The sequence below is a fragment of the Pollicipes pollicipes genome, unplaced genomic scaffold (genome assembly GCF_011947565.3).
Source record: "Pollicipes pollicipes isolate AB1234 unplaced genomic scaffold, Ppol_2.1 Scaffold_6138;HRSCAF=7277_pilon_pilon_pilon, whole genome shotgun sequence".
Taxonomy (NCBI): domain Eukaryota; kingdom Metazoa; phylum Arthropoda; class Thecostraca; order Pollicipedomorpha; family Pollicipedidae; genus Pollicipes; species Pollicipes pollicipes.
The window spans coordinates 6,235,105-6,256,658 of NW_023596818.1; the positions used below are offsets into that span (position 1 = coordinate 6,235,105).

Genomic DNA, 21,554 nt, shown 5'->3' on the forward strand with positions numbered 1-21,554 from the left:
GTTCCAGCTGGGTCAGGTCACACGTCGCCACCAGCCCCCCCCCCCCCCCCCCAGCGGGGTGCAACGAAGGCCACCGGCACATCGGCCGGCCCCGAACTCTCCAGCACCAGCTGGCGCCGGAGTCGGCGCCGCCGCGGTCAGCAGTGCCCCCGCGGGCCCGTCGGTCGGCCGGGGCCGCGGCCCACCGGTGCGGGCCTGCAGGTACCCCTCCCTCCGTCTCTCCCATGCTGTCCCCCAGCTGGCAGAGCGCGCCCTCCCGTACGGATCCCCAGCGGCCGGGACGGCTCCACGTGCGCGGTCTGCTGCAGAGGGAGGCCAGGCCAGGCCGGCCAGTGGACAGGGCGGCGGGTACGGCACATCCGGGGCCCCTCCTCCCCCCCCCCCCACCCCTGTCGCTGCTGCTCGGCTGCCAGTGGGCCATCAGCGCCAGCTGTCTTCACCGATGCCGCCAGGCCACAGCGCAGGCCGTGATACTTTGCACGCAAAAGGAGGCACGTGCCACGTCGACGGCCTGGAGCGCATCTGAGACGAACCCGCATTACGTCAGAGCATGCCAATTTAAAATGTACCACAAGACCCGAGCATAATTGAAGAAAGAGTGACTTGCAAATCCATGTGCCAAGTTCAACACGCCTTGATGCGGCACAAGGGCATACACGGACCTGAGGTTCGCCCTGGCAAGGAATTGATAAAGGGGTACGTCGATATCGATAAAGGGGGTATAATCGATAAAGGGGTACGTCGTCAAAATGCGGATCTAAGGATGTGTGTGTGGGGGGGGGGGAGGGGGAGGGGCGCTCTCCCCTTGGCTGGGGACGTCTCTCCAACAGCGTGCCGCACATGACTCGTTCCGACACATGGCTACACGGCTATCCGGATGCTAACACTGCTTGTCGCCGACTGACGCAAGACCACGGTGCGAAAACAAATATCACCGTCACTGGAGGCTGGCTGCCGAGCCATGCCGCCACCAGTGCAGAGGACAGCGCCGCCTGGTGCGCCAGCATCCCCCGCGGTCGGCTCTCCAGACTGACTGAGCTGGGCGACGGCGGGCCACGTCGCCAGAGGGCCCCGTGCGCATCCGAGCATGGAAAACTGCCGCAAAAACTAGCCGCCATCGGACAGGACGTGGTGAAGAGCACGACACGCTGGCCGTCGTGCGATGACTGCATTAATTCAATCGGTAGATAAGTCAATATCAAATATCCCTTAGCAATGTTTTCACCCCCAACTGCCACATTGATCCAGTTCCCATTTCCTTCTTCCTTCTTTTGTCTTTCCTAATCTGCTCTCACGCATTGCCACGCGATGCGTGACGGTATTCCTGGTTGACCCATATCGTTCGGGGCGGGCCGTGCTGTCGTCAGCCGTCGAGTGCCTTTTGACGCTTCCTTTCACCCTCGTCCAGACGCCGTCGCTTCCTGCTGCGTTCTCCTCGCCTCTGACCTCCAGACCTGGCTTCGAATCATCTGAAGCGAACATAGCGTGTCCCAAGGCTACCCTCGGCAGTTCACGGGCTGCCACGCCTGAAGCTGTCTCTGCAGCTCATACCTGAGCCCCATGGGTCATGGTCATGGCTGGAAGCCCTAAAACCTCCACGATCCACGGCTTTCCTCAAGTGTCCAGTGGTCCGACGCTGTCTGCATTCAGCGCCACCTGGCCTGCGATAACCTGACGTTCAACCCTGCCCTCCCATGGCCTAAGGCTCCATCTGCCCTCCCATGGCCTGAGGCTTCCTTCGCCTTCCCTAGCTTGAGGTTCTCCATATCTTCCCCTGGCCTGAGGCTCCCTCTGCCCTCTCATGGCCTGAGGCTCTCCATGCCCTCCCATGGCCCGAGGCTACCTCTGCCCTCACATGGCCTGAAGCTTCTTCTGCCCCCACATAGCCTGAGGCTCCCTCTGCCCTCACACGGTCGGAGGCTTCCCCTGGCCTCCTATGGCCTGAGTCTTTCCTGCCCTCCCATGGCTTGAGGCTCCCTCTGCCCTCACATAGCCTGCGGCTCCCTCCGCCCTCACACGGCCTGAGGTTTCCCCTGCCCTCCCATGGCCTGAGTCTCTCCTGCCCTCCCATGGCCTGAGGCTCTCCATGCCATCCCATGGCCAGCCGACGGCCGTTCGCCGCCAGACCAGACGCGATCGTGACATTTTATAGCCGGCGACGATCGATGCCGGCCCAGCCGCCCGTTGCCAACGGGCCAGACAGAGCGGCCGGAGCTCACCCCTCTCTCTTCCGCCAGACGCGGCCATGGGGCTCTCTCCAGGTGTCGATCTCGCAGCGTCGCAAACGGCGCCCGTCGACAGACAAAGAGGCGACTATCTGGCCGCCTGGACGGGAGCGAACAGCGCATACCGCGGGCGAAACGGACAGGGGGACGATGCATGCACACGCAGGGACTAGACGAGAATAAACGCGGAGTAGCTAACGTATACCAAGACGCCCATCCCACTGAACTGGACCCTGAGTAGACGGAACCTTCTGCCGCCGCGTCAGTGTGGGCCGTACGCGTCCGCGGAAAGAACCGGATAGAACCAGATAGCCCAGGAAAGAACCGGATATTTTGATCAGGAGCAGGATCTTTTTGTGACGGCAGGGCACTGCACTTCCGAATGCCATCAGCCTGGAGTTCCCCCGGGTGGCAGAAACGCGGCGAGACAATTCTGCCCGCCTGTTTTTCATAACAAGAGGAGGGGACGTCGGAGAGCTCGCCGTCGGTGCAGAACAAACGAGTGCTGGGCGGACCGGCCGTCCACCAGGACGTGTCGCCATTCTTGTGGAATTAGCTTAACAGGCCGGAGAAAAGGCACCAATAAAACTAATGGCGCGGCGAGTTTTTTTGTGGGCCGCGGCGCCTCGACCGCCACCCCGGACGGGAACAAAAACGCCCGCCGGGCAGCCCGCAGAGCAGATGGAGACGTCGCGGTCGTCAGGCATCACCACCTCAAGTGCCTCCTTGCGTCACCGATGACAAGCCTCTCCGGCAGAGCTGCCACTCGCGGTCGGGCCCTCGCTGCCGAGCTCGAGTACGCTGGACAGCGACAGGGGGACGGAGGGAGGGGGTACAGACGGTTTTGTTGCCCGGGGCGATGAATAGATGGCGGCACCCGTATCGGGCACGGAACTTCATCTAAAACTTCGCCACGCTCCAACAACCCCATTAAAGTGGATTGCCGGGAAGAAGCCTTTCGCAATCTGGCGCACCGCGCGGCGCTGGAAGCACGCCCTGAGGCCGCGCCGGGGGAGGAGCTATGACAAGCTGTCATAGTGGCGCCGACGTCCGCGGGCGCAGACCGGCAGCCCCGCATTCCGAGAGGTCAAGACAGCCACAGCCGACGACTCGAGACAAAGGCGGGAAGCCCTTTCAACTGTTGGCGGTGTCACGGTTCGACACCGGCGGACGAAGACGGAGCGGGCCTTGCCGAGGTGATGGCGCGCGGCTCAGTCCCGCGCGAGGCAGCACACGGCTGACCGGCGCCAGGTCACGCAGGGCCGGGTCACGCCGGACAAAGCCCTCACTTCACCGCCGGCCAGGTCGGCAATTGGCCAAGGTTTAGCCGTTTTGAGTCTCTCGCCGTGCATCGACTCGGCGGATTAGCGACGGGTTCGGTGTAGGACAAGCTCCCGGCAGGAGGGTTCAGGCAAAGCTGCACCGGCTGAAGACCGAGTCACGCAATGATTGAAACAAGGCAGGGAGGAGGGAGGGCGGAGAGGAGGGAAGACAGAAGGCGTGGACGCGGGGAGGCGGTAGGTTGGGAGACGGGAGGTGGGAGGCGGGTGACGGGGCGACGGCAACCGGATAGGTGGGAGGCGGGAAGGAGGGGAGACGACGAGGAAGGGTACCGGGGAGGCGAGGAGGCTGGGTGGCGGCGCAGCAGGAACCGGATAGGTGGGAGGCGGGAAGGAGGGGAGACGACGAGGAAGGGTACCGGGGAGGCGAGGAGGCTGGGTGGCGGCGCGGCGGGAACCGGATAGGTGGGAGGCGGGAAGGAGGGGAGACGACGAGGAAGGGTACCGGGGAGGCGAGGAGGCTGGGTGGCGGCGCGGCGGGAACCGGGGAGGTGGGAGGCGGGAAGGAGGGGAGACGGCGAGGAGGGGTATCGGGGAGGCGAGCAGGCGGGGAGCGGCGCGGCGGCGCGGCGGCGCGGCGGGAGGCAGAGAGTCAGACGCCTGACCTGCCGGGCCAGCCTGTCCGTCCAGCGCCCGTCCGGCGGCGCCGGTTTGGCGGCGCGGCGGGAGGCAGAGCGACAGACGCCTGACCTGACAGGCCAGCCTGTCCGTCCAGCGCCCGTCCCGCAGCGCCGATTCGGTGGCGCCGCCGTCGCCTCTGCAGCTGCCGTCACTTGCCAGCCGGCCGTATGACGTGGCCGGCCGGCCTCTGCCGGGGCAGCTGCGGGCGGGCCGGCTGCCCGGGCCGGCCTGCAGCGGTGCCCCCGGCCGTCCGGCAGCTGTTCGGGCCGGCCGGCCCGCCCCCACACACAAACAGAGGCGGTCGCCGAGGACCGCCGCCACTCGAGCCAAGTGGCCGGCCGGCAGCGCGGACAAAGCTGGGAGGAGGACGGAGGCCGAGCTTGCCGCCCGCCGCCGAGGAGGGAGGTCAACACGGACCCAGGCGGGCGCGGCCGACGGCTGGGCCAACACTGCTCACAGACGGGCTCTAACTGACGGCTGGACCAACACCGCTCGCAGACGGGCTCTAGCTGACGGCAGGACCAACACTGCTCACAGACGGGCTCTAGCTGACGGCTGGGCCAACACTGCTGGCAGACGGGCTCTAGCTGACGGCTGGGCCAACACTGCTGGCAGACGGGCTCTAGCTGACGGCTGGGCCAACACTGCTGGCAGACGGGCTCTAGCTGACGGCTGGGCCAACACTGCTGGCAGACGGGCTCTAGCTGACGGCTGGGCCAACACTGCTGGCAGACGGGCTCTAGCTGACGGCTGGACCAACACTGCTCGCAGACGGGCTCTAGCTGACGGCTGGACCAACACTGCTCACAGACGGGCTCTAGCTGACGGCTGGGCCAACACTGCTCACAGACGGGCTCTAGCTGACGGCTGGGCCAACACTGCTGGCAGACGGGCTCTAGCTGACGGCTGGGCCAACACTGCTGGCAGACGGGCTCTAGCTGACGGCTGGGCCAACACTGCTGGCAGACGGGCTCTAGCTGACGGCTGAAACAGCGACGTCTGCCGCCGGGCTCGGTGTGTCGCGCGGGACGGGGCCGGCCCCCAGTGACCAAGTTCCCGCTACCAGCAGGGTCGATACAGAATTTAGACAAGCCTCACAAACTCCAGCTGCAGAGTCCAGGTCCATGAACTTGGACTCCGGGCAGCAGGCGGACAGTCAGGATTGATTCCAGGCAAGGCTCCGCTCGTGGCACTCGGCCGGCGGTTGACATTAGCTGTGCATAACAAACCACTCGACTATGGCGAGTGTCAAAACTGAATCACCGCTGGGATGTCATCGAGATGAGTATTCGGTGATGAGTAGAAACAGAGACACGATTCACGCGTTTGCGCTTTCTGGGAATGATCCGAGATAATTGGTATTTCAAAGTACACTGATGCCGGAGGAGTGCGGTCTCCAGTCAAGGATGCGCTAAGCTTGATTGATTTAGTGCTACGAAAAGGCTGGCTGGGATACAAACCACGTGAACCTTGCACCATTTTGTGGTAGGCGCAGATTTCTACGATTCAGTTTCTTAGCACAAGTACTAATTCCACGCTGCAAGACACATCTTCCTGGTCACCCCGACATCACCAATCATGAGCAGCCCACTTTTACGCCGCTGTCAGACCACCTCCAATGGAAGAGCTGCACGAGGCCAAGGGGCGACGCTGCGCCTGGGGAGGGGAGGGGAGGGGGGGGGGGGGGAGCGCGGCCGGCCCCCGTGACGCACTCGTGTGATTGGATGGGGGCTGGCGGGTCGGTGATGACTGTATAGAGGTCCGCCGACCTGCCATCTGTCGTCGTTGATGGATGCCTTGCTCGGGATAGCATTAGTAATCATCAGGCCGCCACAATTTGACACCGTCCGAGCATGCGGGCGCCGACCAGCACGCCATCCCATCATCACCCCAATCGGGCCGCGGGCAGGCTCTTCAGCTCTCTTCTCACGGTTGCTTTATGCAGAGCTCGCCGCTCCTCCGTGTTTCCGTAGTTCGGCGCCGCGGCGCGATGAATGATTCACGTGAGCGAGGGCCGGACCGGGCTAATTCCGCGCGACGAACGCCTGACCCCTCCCTATCCCATCCCTCCCCAGGGGAGAGAGGGGGCCGACAGCTGCTCGACTCGTCTCGAGGCCCGGCTGCGGACAGGCGGCGCTGAAACACGCGACCGCCGGCCTGCTGAATCATTTCAGCCTTCGCGTCTCATTAGGGCCGCGCGGCGCACCCTTCGCGCCGAATCTCTCGGCGCCGGCCGAAACGTCAGGCGCGTTTTTACCGGCGCCCGCTTTACACCAACACGACGCGGCACGTGCACGGCGCGCACGTGTTGGCCTTCGTCGGCCGCGCCAGCCGCCCACCCGTCCGCGGGAGGGGCGCGGGGGGAGGGGATCGGGGGGGGGGGGCATGACGAGGTAGACAGGGTGACGCTGATCGGCAGGCAAACAGAGCGACGGCCGGCAGACGCTGCCGCCGCCGCTCGGCACGCGCCGTCGCAGCTCTAATTGCTGGTGCGGGCGGCCGCCGGGCAGCGCCGCAATCTCCGGACGGCGGCGGCCGTCGGCCGCTGGAGCTGACGTCCGAGGCGATAGCCGGGCCAAGCGGGCTCGTAATTCGGCGGCCGATTACCGGCCGGCCGGCTCGCCGAGAGGTGACGATAAAGCGGCCGGCAGCGCGCGCTGACACAAACGGGCCCGATATGGGGTCGACCGGGACCGCACTGTCGCCGGCCGGCCTCTTCAATCTGCGTAAAGAACGGGCCACGAGACCGCCCTGTCGCGCGCACCGATAGCGGAGGCGCGGCGGCGCACCGGCCGACGTCCCCGACCCCTTCGTCTGGTTCCGGGATTATCAGAGGTCGGTGACGTCGTGTCCAACGGTTCTGACGGGGTAGCATGAGAGCCGCCTCGCTGCGGAACCCACGCGGCGAGTCGCCACAAGCCCGCCCGCGAGTCGCCACAAGCCCGCCCGCGAGTCGCCACAAGCTGGCCCGCGAGTCGCCACAAGCCCGCCCCTGCGCTGCCGCTGGCGAGCCCGCCCCTCCTCCGCCTCCTCCGCCCTGAGCCCTCCAAACGACGCCAGCAAACGGCGCCGAGCAGAAAATGTACGCATGGAAAGCGCCTTATCGCGGCCGGCTGCCTCGCGCTGACAAACAGCAGACGGCATTCGCTCCACGGCTGCGGCAGTGAGCCGCGTGCGGTTGCCATCCCCCGCCGCCATTTACCATTGTGCTTCGTTTGCCGCCGGCCGACGTCACTGATAACGCCCGGGAATAATGTATAATAACAGCACATGCGGGAGCCATGCGGCCGTAATTCCATCAGCCGATGTCTGGCTCCGAGAATGAGACAATAAGAGAATGGGCTCGCACGCGCCGGCCGCTCACACATCCACACGGCGGCGGCGGCGTCGGGATCGGGGGCAAGAGTCAAATTCGCGAGATCCGCCCCTGACTGCGAACCCGTGCAGACCACGGCCGCCGGGCAGCGGTGGCGCCGGAGAGCTGAGGACTTGCTGCCCTCGCTCGGCCCCTCCGCGACCTCGTGAGTTCGGTCGCAAGGCACATTTTGGGTTCCGTTGTCACCCGGAATTCCACGCCCCGATTTCCAACTAGGCGGCAGCCAAGCCAGACCGCTTCCACGAAGCGGCAGTCGTGCGGACCGCCACACGACAGCCACGGCAGCCACGGCAGCCACGGCAGCCACGGCAGCCACGGTAGACTTACGTTCCGCCGCCCCGGTCGGTCGCGGCCTGCCCAGCCGCCGCCGGGGCCGCCTGGCGCCTCCGCCCCGGCTGCGCACGTGAGACGAGACAGCGCTCGCCGGCCGCAGTCCGTCTCTCCGCTGGCAGACTGAGCGGCTGCCGGCGGCCGGCAGGAGCTCGGCGGCAGGCGGCGGCCGCACGTGAGGTCGGCGCTACCGGGGCGGGCGGCGATCGGCGGCCCGATCTCATCTGAAGCGCGCCCCGACCTGTCCGCCCCGCCGGAACGGATGGACGCGCCGGCCGGCGAGAGCGCGGGGCGGGGGCGGCGACGGGCGCGGGCGGATCCGAAGCAGGAGAGGGGTCCGGCGGCGGCGCTCCGCCCCAGGGGATTGCCGCTGGCGCGCCGCCTGCCCGGCTGCCAGGGATGTCACCTCAGGGAAGGAGAGGGCACAGGGACCCTATCAAGTCCTTGATTCGACATATCTTGAAGGCGTTCCTCACTCTTCTGATGGAGACTCAAGGGTTGATTCAATGGGAGGAACGACGTGATAAGCTATCGCAAGAAAACACCGCACGTCAGACAGCAAAAATCGGATGAGGGTAGGTAGAGTGGGAGAGTGTCTAGCAAAGCACCTCGAGAGTACCTACAGAGGAAGAGTACGTTCCCGGCGATGTGGGAGAGCAGGGAGCAGAAACAAAAACAAAAGATGGCGAAGAAGTGCGCATGTAAGAGATAAGAGACCGCACGCAAGAGGGAGGAGATCACATGAGAGAGGCCCAGAGAGGAGAGGACAGTAAAAGAGGTGGAAATAAACAGAGTGCGCGCGGCGCTGCCGAATACACTTGCACCTTGTTTACGTCCCCCCACGGCAGGTTAAAAATACCGGCATCTCCTGTCAGCACCGCGGTATTGCGCGCGTTCACAGCCATAGTGAGCCCGGGGTCGGATGACGCGTTATTTGGGGGCGCGCGCGCGCCGGCGGCAGCGGCGGCGGCCAGCGACCCTGCAGCGCCGCCGGCTATTTCTGCGCCGGGCGGCGTCCGTGTTTACCGGGGTACGGCAGGCCGAGGGTCGACGCCGGAGGGGAGGCCCCGCAGCCGGACACGACTCCCACGGGAGCCGGCGCACTCGCCGGCGACGCTCCACCGCCGCGCGCCGGCGCCGCGACAGCTTTGTATGGAGCCAGCAGCTGCCGGCTGAGATATAAGATCCGACGAACGCGGCGCGATGTCCGAGAAAACGGCTGATGCAGCACTGCGCGGGGAGGGGCAGCACGTGCGTGCAGCTGGAGTTTGCAGCCCACGCACAAAGGGAGCGGACTGGATGAAGCCGTGCGTAGTCGGCCCCGACAGCTGTATGGCAGTGATGACGAGGTGGTGTCGGAAACCGATGGATTCGCGGGCCAGATATGACTGCCTAAAACATACACCTTTCGGGACTCGGTGTCAAACGACCGCCCCTGCCACTGCGAGGGTTCGCCTCAGCTGACCTGTGTGGGTGCGCTGGTGGGCCTTGAGGTGGGACGACTTGGTGTACACCTTCTTGCAGCCGGAGAAGAGGCACTTGTGTATCCGCCGCTTGCCGTCGGGCGACGTGTCGACGCGCAGCTGGCGGCCGTGGCCGGCCTTGAGCGAGAAGCCCGGCAGGCACGAGATGAGGCCGCCAGAGCGCGACGTGAAGCGAACCTGCAGCGTGCCGCGGCCGGCCAGCCGCGGCCCGGCCGCCGCCCACTCGGGACTGGAGGGCGGCGTCAGCGAGGCCAGCAGCCGGCCGCTGGCGCCCGAGTCGCCGTACGCCTCCTCCGAGTCACTCTCCGACTCGGACTCCACCTCCTCCGTCTTCATGCTGGCCGTCTCCCAGTTGGCCGACGACACGGACGACACGCTCAGCGAGTCGAGCGAGTCGCGCGACGAGAACAAGTAGTCGCTGTCGTCCGCCTCCTCCTGCTTGATGCGCGGCGAGTCCAGCTCGCTGGGCAGCTTCTTGAACGACTTCAGCTTCGGCTCGTCCTTCAGATACTTCTCCATCTCATAGCACGTCTGGAAAAAGCAAAAAAGTAAGATGACTCCGTGGACACAACAGCTGACCAACCACAGAAGGCTCTCAGATTTGAACGAAGAACAAACTAAGTGGAACTGCTCATCCGGTGACGCAGAGCGGAACATAAAAGGAAGTTAGAAGAAAACTGTGACAATTATTCGCAACACCAAGTATGCAATAACCCAAAAGCAGATAAGCGTCATTAGCAGATTGAAATCGAAAGGATCGTTACGGACCTTTTAAATAAGATAAAGATATTTCTAAATAGCTGCGAACTGATTCATAAATGTAGACACCAAACCGCTGCTAGCAGGCTGCTGTCGCTGACCCAAATGTAGCCGCCCGCCGGAAGTTTGATGGCTGCCAACTTGACAGGCGTCAGCCAACTATCAGAAATGTCTGCCGATGCTGCAACGCTGCGTCGGCACCGCCAGAAAGCCGGTGCCTTTGTGTGGATGTCGGCCATGTCAGCTGGCAAAGTTTTTCATGGAAACTTGTGACGGACACAGCGGCGCGTGAAGGCGGGTCCGCCGAAGCCGACGCAGTAATGGACGGACCGATCTGCTCCAGTACCGACGGGGTCACGGCACCCGGTGACGCCAACAGACTCCTGCTGCTTTGTGATGTTTGCTTCATTTCATTTGCTCCTGCTGCTCAGCGTCTTTTACTTCGTTTGGTTATATGTATATATATATATATATATATATATATATATATATATATATATATATATATATATATATATATATATATATATATGCACATCGTTATATATGCACATCGTGGGTCTAGGACTTGGGCGCAATGGGGAGGATCGCCTGGCACGATGTCGGGACTGACGCCGGCAACACGTGGACTAGCATCATGGCGAAGGATCTCACTCAAGCCATGCTGCCCATCAAGGTCAGGTAAGCCTGATTTACAGCCCGGCTCAGGAGTGATGGAGTCGTACTAACCGGCACACAGCGGCCAACCGTCTCACTCCGACGCGGCAATGGTCCGGTATTTCTCCCCACGGTGGGAGCAGCGACAATAGAGCTTGATTCACAGCACCAGCGGCGCCATACATCGTCTGAGTGACACGGTGATCCCGCCGCTTGATCCAGGGCGGCAGTGACCAGACATCGCGCGCGGCGGCGGCGGCGACCCCACCCCGCGCCCCGGCCACGTGTCGGCGGCCGTGCCGTGCCGAGTGGGCGCCGGCGCCGGTCACTTTGCGTTAGCGGCGCCTGGCCGGCCGGCCGGCACGTGCCCGTCAGCCGCGCCGGCCGGCCCGACCCGATGGCGCCTCCGGTTCGACCGGCCGGCCGGGGTACACCGCCGCCGGCCGCGCCAGCCGAGCCGGCCGCCGGCGCCGCCGCCCCGCCGTCCACTCGCTCGGGCGGCGGCGCGACTCCCGACACCTGGCTTGCCGACCGATTACAGAGCGCCGGCGCCACGGCAAAAACGACGCACCGCACTCGAGCTGCGGCGCAGTGCGGCGGAAACGGCGTTTATGCCGTCCGCGGGACCGACGGCCGGAACTCGCGCACAATGCCGCTCCAGGGTAACTCGATGGCAAACAGGTCCGGCCGGGCTGGAGCCGCAGCTGCTCATGCGATGTGGCTACAGAAACCGAGCATAACACTTCCAGTACAAGATCGGCAAGCTGCATACCGTAAGATTAAAATATCCAATACGCAAACAAACTTAATAGGAACATGATGGTTGCTGTTGCTATCATTGGTGATAAGCGGTGGACTCCACAGCTGAGGTCATACGGCGCTGCCTCTCGTGACCCTGGCAGGAAGGCCGGACACCGCGTGGAATCGAACCCGAACCTCTGATTTCTCAGACAGGCAATACAACCATCGCACCACCAGAGCCCTGATAAACTGATGGACATCCTCTGCTATTGTTATGTAGCATCGGGCACCCTGATGGCATCTGATGTTCAGTGAGCAGAAACTATCCCTGATAGCCCATCAACATACGGACCCTCGACGATTTTCGCACTCATAGTAAAATGCCACAGGACAGTGACTCCGTTGTGTTCAACAAATATAATTCGCTTACTACATTTGTCTGTGCATTGCGTTCATTCCATAAGGTCTAGCTCAGATCAGCACGCAAAAGTAATGCATCAACGGCATTGTATGTAACACATCAACGGCTTCAACGGTAATGCATCAAGGATCAACGATACCCATTATTTCATCGATGATTTCCCCCTACCCAGTCGTCTCCAAGACAATGCTTACAGCTAACATACATGGGGTAGTAAAGCACTCAGAAGTTCACGGATGTTTGGGCGGCGTTGGCAGGGTGACCATCTCAAACAATTGGATGCTAGGCATACAAATGCGCGCACGAAAGCGTAGACGAACAGCCATTAACTAAACTGTCCAATGCCAGGAACCTTTCAGTGGCACTATTTCATGCAAGAGCAGGCTGGAACTCCGCAAAACCAACGAGAAACAGCGCCAGACGGAGCGGTGCGTCCGCCACCATTTTCCTAACACAGCTCTGCCGAGGGAGGTGGGAGCGGGGTGCGGATGTTCACCACCCAGATCCGACGCCCGAGGCTCGTAGGAAGGTCACTACCTCACTCCAGGGCAAGGTGACCACCCTCAACCACCCGCCGAGAGCCGACCAACACGGCCCGTCTGGGCGCCCCCTGCCGGCCGGCGCCGCATCAGACCCCTCCCCGAAACTGGGTCGACACAAAATCAATAAATTGCCGGAGAAGTTGAGGATGATTGAGCAAACAAATGCGCGGGCGAGTCGGCGGCGGCGGCGGCTGGCGCGCGCCGCAGGCGGCCGCGTCGGCGGCCCGTCGACAGCGACTCGAAGGCGGCGGGCCGAACGACGCGAACCAATCCTGCCGACCATCAACAATGCACGAGCGTCGGCCGCGGCGCCCCACGGTGGCATTCGCTACGCGCCGCCCGGCGGAGCGCCGCCGAGGCGACGGCGCCACTCAGCGGCGCGGGCTTCTAAAGAGCGTCCTGCGCTAGGGCCGGACGACAGGCGCCGACTGGCGATCCGCCCGGCGGGCGGCGCCGGCGTCCGGGCGGGTCACTGGCGTCGCGACCCCCTTCGCCGATTGACGAGTGGGCGGGACTGGACGGGTTAAAATTACTCAGGGGAGACCGGTGACTTCCCCGCGCGCCCGACTGGCCCGCCCAGCAGTGAGGGCATAGATGGGAAAGTGGAGCCCATCCCCGAGGCTTCGGACCTGACCGAACGCTCTGCGGTCCGGAGGGCTGCAGGGGATGCACACGCCCACCTAACGTGAATATATATATATATATATATATATATATATATATATATATATATATATATATATATGCACTCTGTCGCCACTCTGTTCCTCTCCAAAGTCGCACATTCCAGTGAGGAGCAGCCGTGTCGGATTGCCGGTCTGCGGCTACTGGAACAAGCAAGCCGCATACCGACACGCCACTGCGGTCGCCGGCGGCTCACATAAACCACTGCAAGTTTCGCTCCGCGAGCCCCGGCAGCGCCATTCCCGCCGCGTCCGCCGCAGACACGTCAAACGCCCGCAGCACGAGCACGACCGGCTCTTTCCCTTCCGTCAGCTTTCTTCACCGGCCGCCGAGCTGCGCGCTGCGCGGCTGCGCGGCTGCGCGGCTGCCCCAGCTCAGCCCGCCGGGGGAGCGCTCCAGCGACGCCGCCGCCGCCGCCCCCCCCCCCCCCCCCGCCTCTTCCCACCCGTTCAAGCAGCTGGGAGCGTCGCCGGCGTCGCGGCGGCCCGGCGTGGGAGCGGCCGGCCGTCGGCTCCCAGCGCCGGCCGGTTCACCGGCCGCCACGCTGGCCACCCCGCGCCGGCCGCCCGGGCCGCTCCGGAAGCGACGTGGCCGCTGTACGGGACAGGTTGACGTCGCTCGGGGACCGGAACACCGCACGCTTCGCCCTCCCGCGGTGCTCGGTTTCGGCGATATTTCACTCACGGCGAGCCGGAAGGGGTTTCCCGAGTCGATTACGTTTGCAGCGTGGTCAGCCGGCTGGCAACGGCCCGCTCAATAATGGCCGCTCTGACAGAACTACCCAATTCCAGCGCGCCGCTCGCCGCCGGCGCCGGCTATCCCTCCCCGCGGCTGCGCGGCCAGCTCATGTCGGCGCTCCGCAGCTCGTCTGTGTCGGCGCTCCTGTCGGCGCCCCGGACGGACTCGGTCAGCGGCACCTGGTGACGCCACGAGACCCGCACCCGGAGCTGGTGACGTCCCGGCAGCGGCGCACACGCCGCCACCGCTCCGCGCCGAGTCCGCGGCGATGCCCCCCGCGGGTGGACGCCACACGGCCGCTCTGAGTCTGAGATTTTCGTGCTGAAGGCACGCGGGCAGCAGCTCCACGGCGCGCGTTAAATCGCGATACAATTTCGCAACTGATTGTGAGCTCGACGCCGATGGTCAGTTGCGACCGAGCCGTCGCTGAACAGCCGACAATCAGCGATGACCACAGGCGTCGGCCGCGCCAGCGATCAAAGGTCACCTGCCCGGCGGCGATGGCGGCCGGCCAGGCCTCGCACCTCACCAGGGTCAGGGTCAGGGTCACGGACCGGACGGGTCCGGCGGGCGACCCCGTCAGCCAGCTGGCGCGCCGCCGGCCGGACTCGGACACCGCTGCCGGGCCGTCACTCACTTCAGCCCATTACATGACGCCCACGCCGGCGAGCGACGGAATGGGTTTTGATAAGGCGCACGCCTGACAGGACACGCCTGTTTACCCAGGGGGCCCGCGATGACAGCCGCTCTGCAAGTCATGACTGTGTGCCCTGCGTCATAAAGATCCCCTAGATTAAGTTCAAGGCTGGGAGCCAATGTCAGCGTATATCATGTTGCAAGAGAAAGCTAGATGATGTGTCGATATTTGACTGAATGCGTGGGAGACCCTGCTGGCGAAGCGGGCGGCTTTTGAGTCAGTGTTTCTCCAGGCGGTATTCTGGTCAAAGCACATGCTTCAGCGCCGCGTGAAACAGCACGGAAATTCATCTGCAAACGCTGCAGCGGCGGTCCGACTGTTTATTTTTTGCATGTGCACGCCCGCAGTCCAGCCCCGAACTTGACCAAGGGCGGCCGGCACAAGGTTGCTGCGGCCGGACGTGGAGGGGCCCGATGAAGTCACCACCCACGTGAGGTCACCACCCACGTGCAGCTGATCTAAAAGTCTGAAGAGGCGCCTGCGAAGCGCCACCGGCCGATGTCGCGAGGTGGCGCGGACGGCGCCGCCGACCGGCGCACTGCAACCGGACACGTTCATAAAACACCGCATGCGACCTTGGCACTCCCACACACATAACCGGCGGTGGTGCCTGGCGCACGTATTCGGGGCGCTCGCGGGCGCACGCAAGACACTTATCGGTTGAGGAAAGGGCGATGTATGGCGCGATGCACGCGGCGGACCCCTGCACCGTCGCTTCTATTACAGACACCTGCCGTCTCATCACCTAAACGCTCGTCGCGTCCTGCGCTCTAACCCACCAGCACCACCGCCACGAGGGACGGCGGCGGCGGCGGCGGCGGCGGCGCGCCGAGGAGCGGCCGGGGACGGCGGCGCCGCGCCGCCCAGGTGTGAGGCGGCGTCACGGGGCGCTCCCAGATGCACGCACGTCGCGGGCGCGCCCGTGAGTCAGCGAGCAGACGGCGGCGGCGGGAGGCGGCCTGCTGAATCACGGCCGGTCATCGATCGCCCGCCGCCCGAGACGCGTCTGAGTCACGGTCGCCGCCGCGCCCGTCACGCTCCGCACGCCGCGTGACGGGCGCGAACACGGCGCCGCACGTGACGCCTCCGGTCACGGCGCCGCACGTGGCGGGCGCGAGCGCGCCGCGGCAGCGCAGCACGCCCGGCGGCTGCGCGGGGCGGCGTCGGTCTCCTCCGGCGCACTCCAACCGCGCTCCCGCCGGCCGCAGGCAGGATGTACACACGCCGCAGCACGCTCGCAGCGAATCGCGAGACGGAAGCGGCGTCGAGCCTCAGCCGGAAGTCGTCGCTGGGGCCCCGACCGCGGCAGGAAGCGCACCGTCGGCCGGTCCGCCGCCCGGCGCCGAGTGAAGGCCCCCAGCGGCGACGGTCACCGGCCACCACGGCGCCAACCGCAGCCACGGACCAGCGGCGAGGAGGCTGACGGTCGCCGCTGGGATGGCCTAACCCGCCAGGTGACGCTGCGAGGGCGGCCGCCTCCCGATGAGGCGACGCCGAGTGCCTCTCGACGGTCCAGGCCTGGCCACCAGCGGAGAGAAGTGCAACGAGATCGCGCGGTGGTGTCATGCTAGAATATCAGAGTAAACACGGCTTCGACCCGCCAGCTGCGCCTTCACCGCTGTCGCCTCGCTGGCGGTGAGACACCGTGCCCGGGGCCAAAGCAACAGCTGGCACAGAGGCGCTCGTCGGCGGCCAGCTCCTTGTCCCGTCGTGTTTTTTTTTTTGGGTAGGGGTGGGGGATAATCGTTGAGTTTTGACTCGTCTCAGATCAATGATTGTAGTGAAAACTCATGCAGCCTGGTGTTGCCGAGTTATATTTGTATCCAGGTACGGTGTGGAGGCACTGCCTAATTGCATTCCTGCCTCATATAGCGCCAGTGTCGACGGCGCAGTATTGCATGGATCCAAACGCAAGCGCTCGTTGTAAAAGGCCAGCTGCTTGCCATGCATATGAGCTTCGGCAACCACCAACCACACACCATGTCGACGCCAAAACTAGGGGACCTCATCCACACGAAGCCCACGGCCCGTCCCCACGAGAACACTGAGCACCGGGCAGCGACGCACCGTTCGCCGACAAAACGACCCGTCGCGCCGCGCGTGTCTGGCAAATACCGCCGCTGGATAATGGATTCGACGCCGCTGCAATGTCGGTCACGGGCCGCCGAAATTGTCCGGCTAATGGTCCCACGGCCGGCGCAATCACACCGGCTGGCGGCGCCGCGTCATAAGTGCTGAAAGCCAGGCGCCGGCGCTGAGCCGGCGCTTGAGCGCACCGCCCGGTCAGCTGGCGGGCGCGAGCTGCGGACGGTGCCGGTGCGTCGCCCGCGCGCCGCCGCCGGCTGGACGACCTTGTGACCTCCAGACACGACGGACCCCGCCGCGCGGATGGGGGGGGGGGCGGGGTGGAGCGTGCTGACGTAGAGGAAACGGGAGAGGGAAAGGAAAGATGGGAAGTGATAGGGGAGAGATCGTGGCTGCTCTTAATGAACTCGAGGGGCGTTTGCCGTCCGAAAAAAGCGTGCGTCGTGTCTTGGCTAAATCTAGTTGGCTAGAAGTATCAGTTGAGTCACAACGAGTTACGCATTTCATTATACACAATTTGATAGTTAAGTCAAACGCTGGAAACGGGCTCAGGGTGATAACAGCCACAGGTAACAATTCGTCGCCGTTGTGTACACAGCGACTCGACCTTACGAACCGGTTTTAGAACGGTGAATGCGGCACAATCTTCTACCCCTAGGTGTGGCACCCATCCAGAGAGGCGACTTGATCTGACATGGCATGGCCGAGACAGCTTCACGACGCATTGAATGACCGCTGATGGCAGACTAACGCGCGATGGGACCCGATAGCGCCGCTGCAGCGCCGCATTGCATCAGGGCACGCCGGGCGACCGGAAGGGGGAGGGGACGAATGGCGACGCGGCCACGTGCGTGGGTCGCCAATGGAAATGTGATGTCTGCTGAAAGCGCCGAGCGCCGAGTAGGAAATCCCGTCGGTCAGCATCTGTGCCAGCCGCGGGCACCGCAAGCCCGTCCGGAAGCGCTCGAATCGCAATAGCCGGCGGCGGCGGCGGCGGCGGCGGCGGCGGCGGCGGCCAGCTCCCTGACGGGGCGCGGACGGCACGGGCGGCTCGTGGCGGCGGCCGGGCGCCGACTAACGCCACCCATTCATCAGGCCGACACTCCCTCCTGCTGACAAACGTGCAGGGAATGGCAACAACTGCACCCGGCGCGGCCGCCGCCGCCGCCGCGCTCTGAGAGCGGTCGTGTTCGGCTCCGAGCTCGCGCAATGAATGGCGGCGCTGGAAGGATTTGGAAGTGCAGCAAACGGTGCACAGTTGTCGGCAGGATGGGCCATGACTCACTCACGTGGCGCCTAACCCGATTTCGGCCGCGGATGCTGCGCGATGACTCGACGCGGCTGACCTGCCCGCGACGTCTTCGGCAAAAACGAAAACTGGTGGCGGCGTTTCCCACTTACCACATTACCCATTCCGACCCCACACGGACAACGCTGTGGCGACAGCTGTCGCGCGGTGGAGGTGTCCCTGACCGAGTCCCGCCAGTCCCCAGTAGGGTTACAGAGGAGGGAGGGGGGGGGGGGGGGGTGCTGCTGCGGCGATGGCCCAGCCGGGCCTGTCAACAGCCCTGTTTGCCGGACGGCTGAGTGATGCCGACATTACGCGCCGCTCAGCCGTGCCAGCGTGACGAGTGGGTCGCTTCACCCGCTAAGTGGCGGCCGGAGGGCGGCTGGCCCGCTCCGCACGTGCCCGCCGGCGGCAGAAGGTCGCCGGCCGGGCGCTCGCACCCGCCCGCTGGCCCGCTGCCGTGCTTGATTCTCAAACAGTTTGAAAAAGACGTGGTTAACATTTTCCACGCGGCACGCGTGACATGAGTGCCGCCGCATCCGGAGAGCAGGACAGCCACTTCAATCACAGCACAGCTTTGCGATGCTTCGATTCGCGGGTGGTATCCCTAAATCACCTTCCACTTCACTCAACTACGCTCATCCCACACTAAACCCTGCTTATCCGTGTTGTAGTAAACCTGTCAACAAACAGAGACCGGCTACACAACTGGAGAGCAGCGAGCTGACTCATGCAACACAACCCCATAAACACCGGCGTGGAACGTCCAACAGGCTGCATAGCTCTATTCCACCTTCCCTGGCGAGCCGCCGCGCCTCCCCGACTGTCAGCTCGGAACGGCTTTGCTGCCCAAATCTGCGGAGCCATTCCATAAACGTGTTATCCTTTTGTTTTCGAGACGTGGAAATCCATCTCCCGCTAACAATTCCCCCGGCACATTGATGAATACGATTAAACTGTCAAGAGGAATTTCACCGGCGAATAATTGGACTGTGATATCATGTCACCGATGGTGGGCACCCCAGGGGCGCACAGGCCACCGCGCTTACCACGAATCCAATCAAATCAGCCCCGGGGGAAGGCTCTTCCAAGTGCCGCTATCGATCCCATCTTAATTAGACCTACCCCTAAGCGAAATGTTAAAAGACGGGATGCAAAAATTCGGCCAGGAACCACTTTTGCGGGCAGGAAACGGACGCCGGCCCGTGCCACCGCAGCTTCAGCAACAGCGAGACGATCACCCGATCTATCCCGGGGTGTTCCCCCGCGCCGGTCCCGCTCTGAGCCCGCTGGTGCGGGCTCGCACGGCGGACCCTCGCGTCCGGACGGCGCGTGCCCCTTCGGAGCGGTGCAGTTTTCGCGCCGCCACACCAGCGGGCGGGCTCACCGGTACTGCCAGCCCGTCTCAATGATGCAGCGGCTCCTCGGAGGCCCCACGTCCAATCATGGCCTTTAACAAGGTGGATCAAGGCCTCAGAGTTTGACCGCGCTGCGAGGCGGGCCCTCAGGGGCCACGCGCCTCCCGACAGCGGCGGAGTTCTCACCCAGCTATGGAAAGCATGGACAAACCCGCGCCTCTAGCGCAGGCACGATGGGAATAGAGGAGGGGTAATGGGATTGAGCCCTCAAATGTCTTATCATTTAACATACGCCCCTACGGGCTGAGCCTGGAAACAAATCACAATAATGACTGTGCCGCCCCTTCCCCAACTTGAGAATGCCTTGCACTGTTTGCGTGAGTTGCAAGCAGTTTTGCATTGCTCTCTTGGGAATGACTTGCACTGCCTCTGCTCAGGAGCCGCGCGCCTTTCACAGGCAGAGATTTCGGCCCAGTGCAGCAGCGGTGCTCCCAGGGGCGGCGGTGGTAGTCGCCAGCCGCGCTCCGTCCGTCGGCCGGGGCGGCGTGGGAGTGCGGTGGCGGGGCGGCCACGGCCAGCGCCGGCTAACGGTCCGCTTCCCAGCCGCCCGGCCGTGGACGCGGACGTGGGCGTGCCGTGGGACGACGTCCGCGGACGTCAGGACGACCTGGCGGGCCCAACGGGGTAGCCGACCGTGGCCCTGACCTGGCCATGCGTCAGGTCAGGTCCCAGGTCCCCGGCGGTGGGGACCTGGGACCTGACCTGGCAAAAGTGGGGAGGATCGAGACACGGCAGGCTGGTGAGACGGCCGGGTTGCATTGACGCCAAGCCTGGGTTGTATTGACGCCAAGTCTGGGTTGGACTCACGGTGAACAGGGACAACGGCCAATAGAGCCAACAATGCGTCGTTCACAAGTCGCACAAATGCAGGATCGAATGTGCGTCCTTCAACAGCATTGTTGAAGGACAAACATTCGATCCTTCATTTGTGCGACTTGTGAACTTCAACACCAGTCCTCCACATCACCGCGCAGCCCATAGCATCGGATCAGACAGAGGACGCATGGAAAACGCATGGACGCATTCCGTTAGGCGCGATCGCATCCGCACAACTAACTAACCGCCCGGCGGGGCAACACTTTTTGCCGCACGTTTTTACACTCCAGTTACCTTGTAATGCGTGGTTTTTACACCGAGATGAAGTCATCCCGAAGAGACAAAAACGAAGCATTTTGTTTAATTACTTCCGAAGGTAACGTTCACGGGCAAGGCCGCGTCCGCTACCGTGCGGTCCGGGGCTAATCGCTGGCGCCACTCCGCGTGGGGCTGCCGCCGCGTTTAAACCGCTCGCATTCCGCACAGGGTCACACAGTCGATTCACGATACAAAAACTACGGCAAGCCTTACAAACACCGCTTCTTAGCCGCCTCGCGTGAACACGTGCCAAAGCCGGGTGTCATTTTCGGCGAAATAGGCTCGCGTGCCGTCCAATCTCCTGGGAGATCCGATCTCCTCGGGGATCTGCTAAGCTCCTGGCCGGATGTGCGTACCGCTGCAGAGAAAGAACGGCCGTAGCCGGCTGTCAGTCTCCCTCTCCCCTCCCCTCGCCGTGCGTTGGCAGCCGTGACCTTGCCTGGCTCAGTCCGCCGTGTTTTCGACGGCGTCGACACGTCTTCCGCCCAAGGTCGACCTGCGCATTCCGCGCGCTCACGAGCACCACGTCACCCCGGTGACATCACCGGCTCCGGGATCAGGCGACCATCGGAGCCGGCCGCGCCGCCCACTGATCTGTGTGGCGGGAGCTGCGGGAGCTGCGGGGCCAGCGGGGCCAGCGCGAGCTGCCGCGGGCTGGGAGCCGACTGGCCGGTGCCCGCCGGACGCCGCGCTGTACGGCGCCGGCTCGCAAGCTCCGCCGCGTGTTTACGCGCCCGGCTCGGCGCCGCCGCCACAGCCGAGTGACTCACCGCCGGTGACCCTACAAGGCGGAGCGCCGGCCGGCCTGGGGGAAGGCGATTGGGATGCAGAGCAGCTGCCGCGCCGGCCCGACTCAACCCCCGCCTTAAAAGGCCTCCCCTGACCGGACTGGCAACGAAGGCGGTCTGGCCGCGCTGTGGCGGCGGCGGGCGGCAGGCCGCTCCCCCGAGCCGGCGGTGCTTGCCGGTCAGCGCGGGGGCATGCTGGGAGCGCCTGAGAGGCGCGGGTCGAGGA

The 21,554-nt window shown here is 64.1% G+C and overlaps 1 protein-coding gene across 1 annotated transcript in view; it reads right to left on the reverse strand.

Moving 5' to 3' along the window:
• The window catches only part of LOC119105918 (Krueppel-like factor 6), a 47,503-nt gene that overhangs the window by 11,122 nt on the left and 14,827 nt on the right, over positions 1–21,554 (reverse strand). Inside the window, exon 2 of the mRNA XM_037229478.1 lies at positions 9,358–9,907. Within this exon, the coding sequence (XP_037085373.1) occupies positions 9,358–9,907 (550 nt within the window). The remainder of the gene's footprint in view (positions 1–9,357; positions 9,908–21,554) is intronic.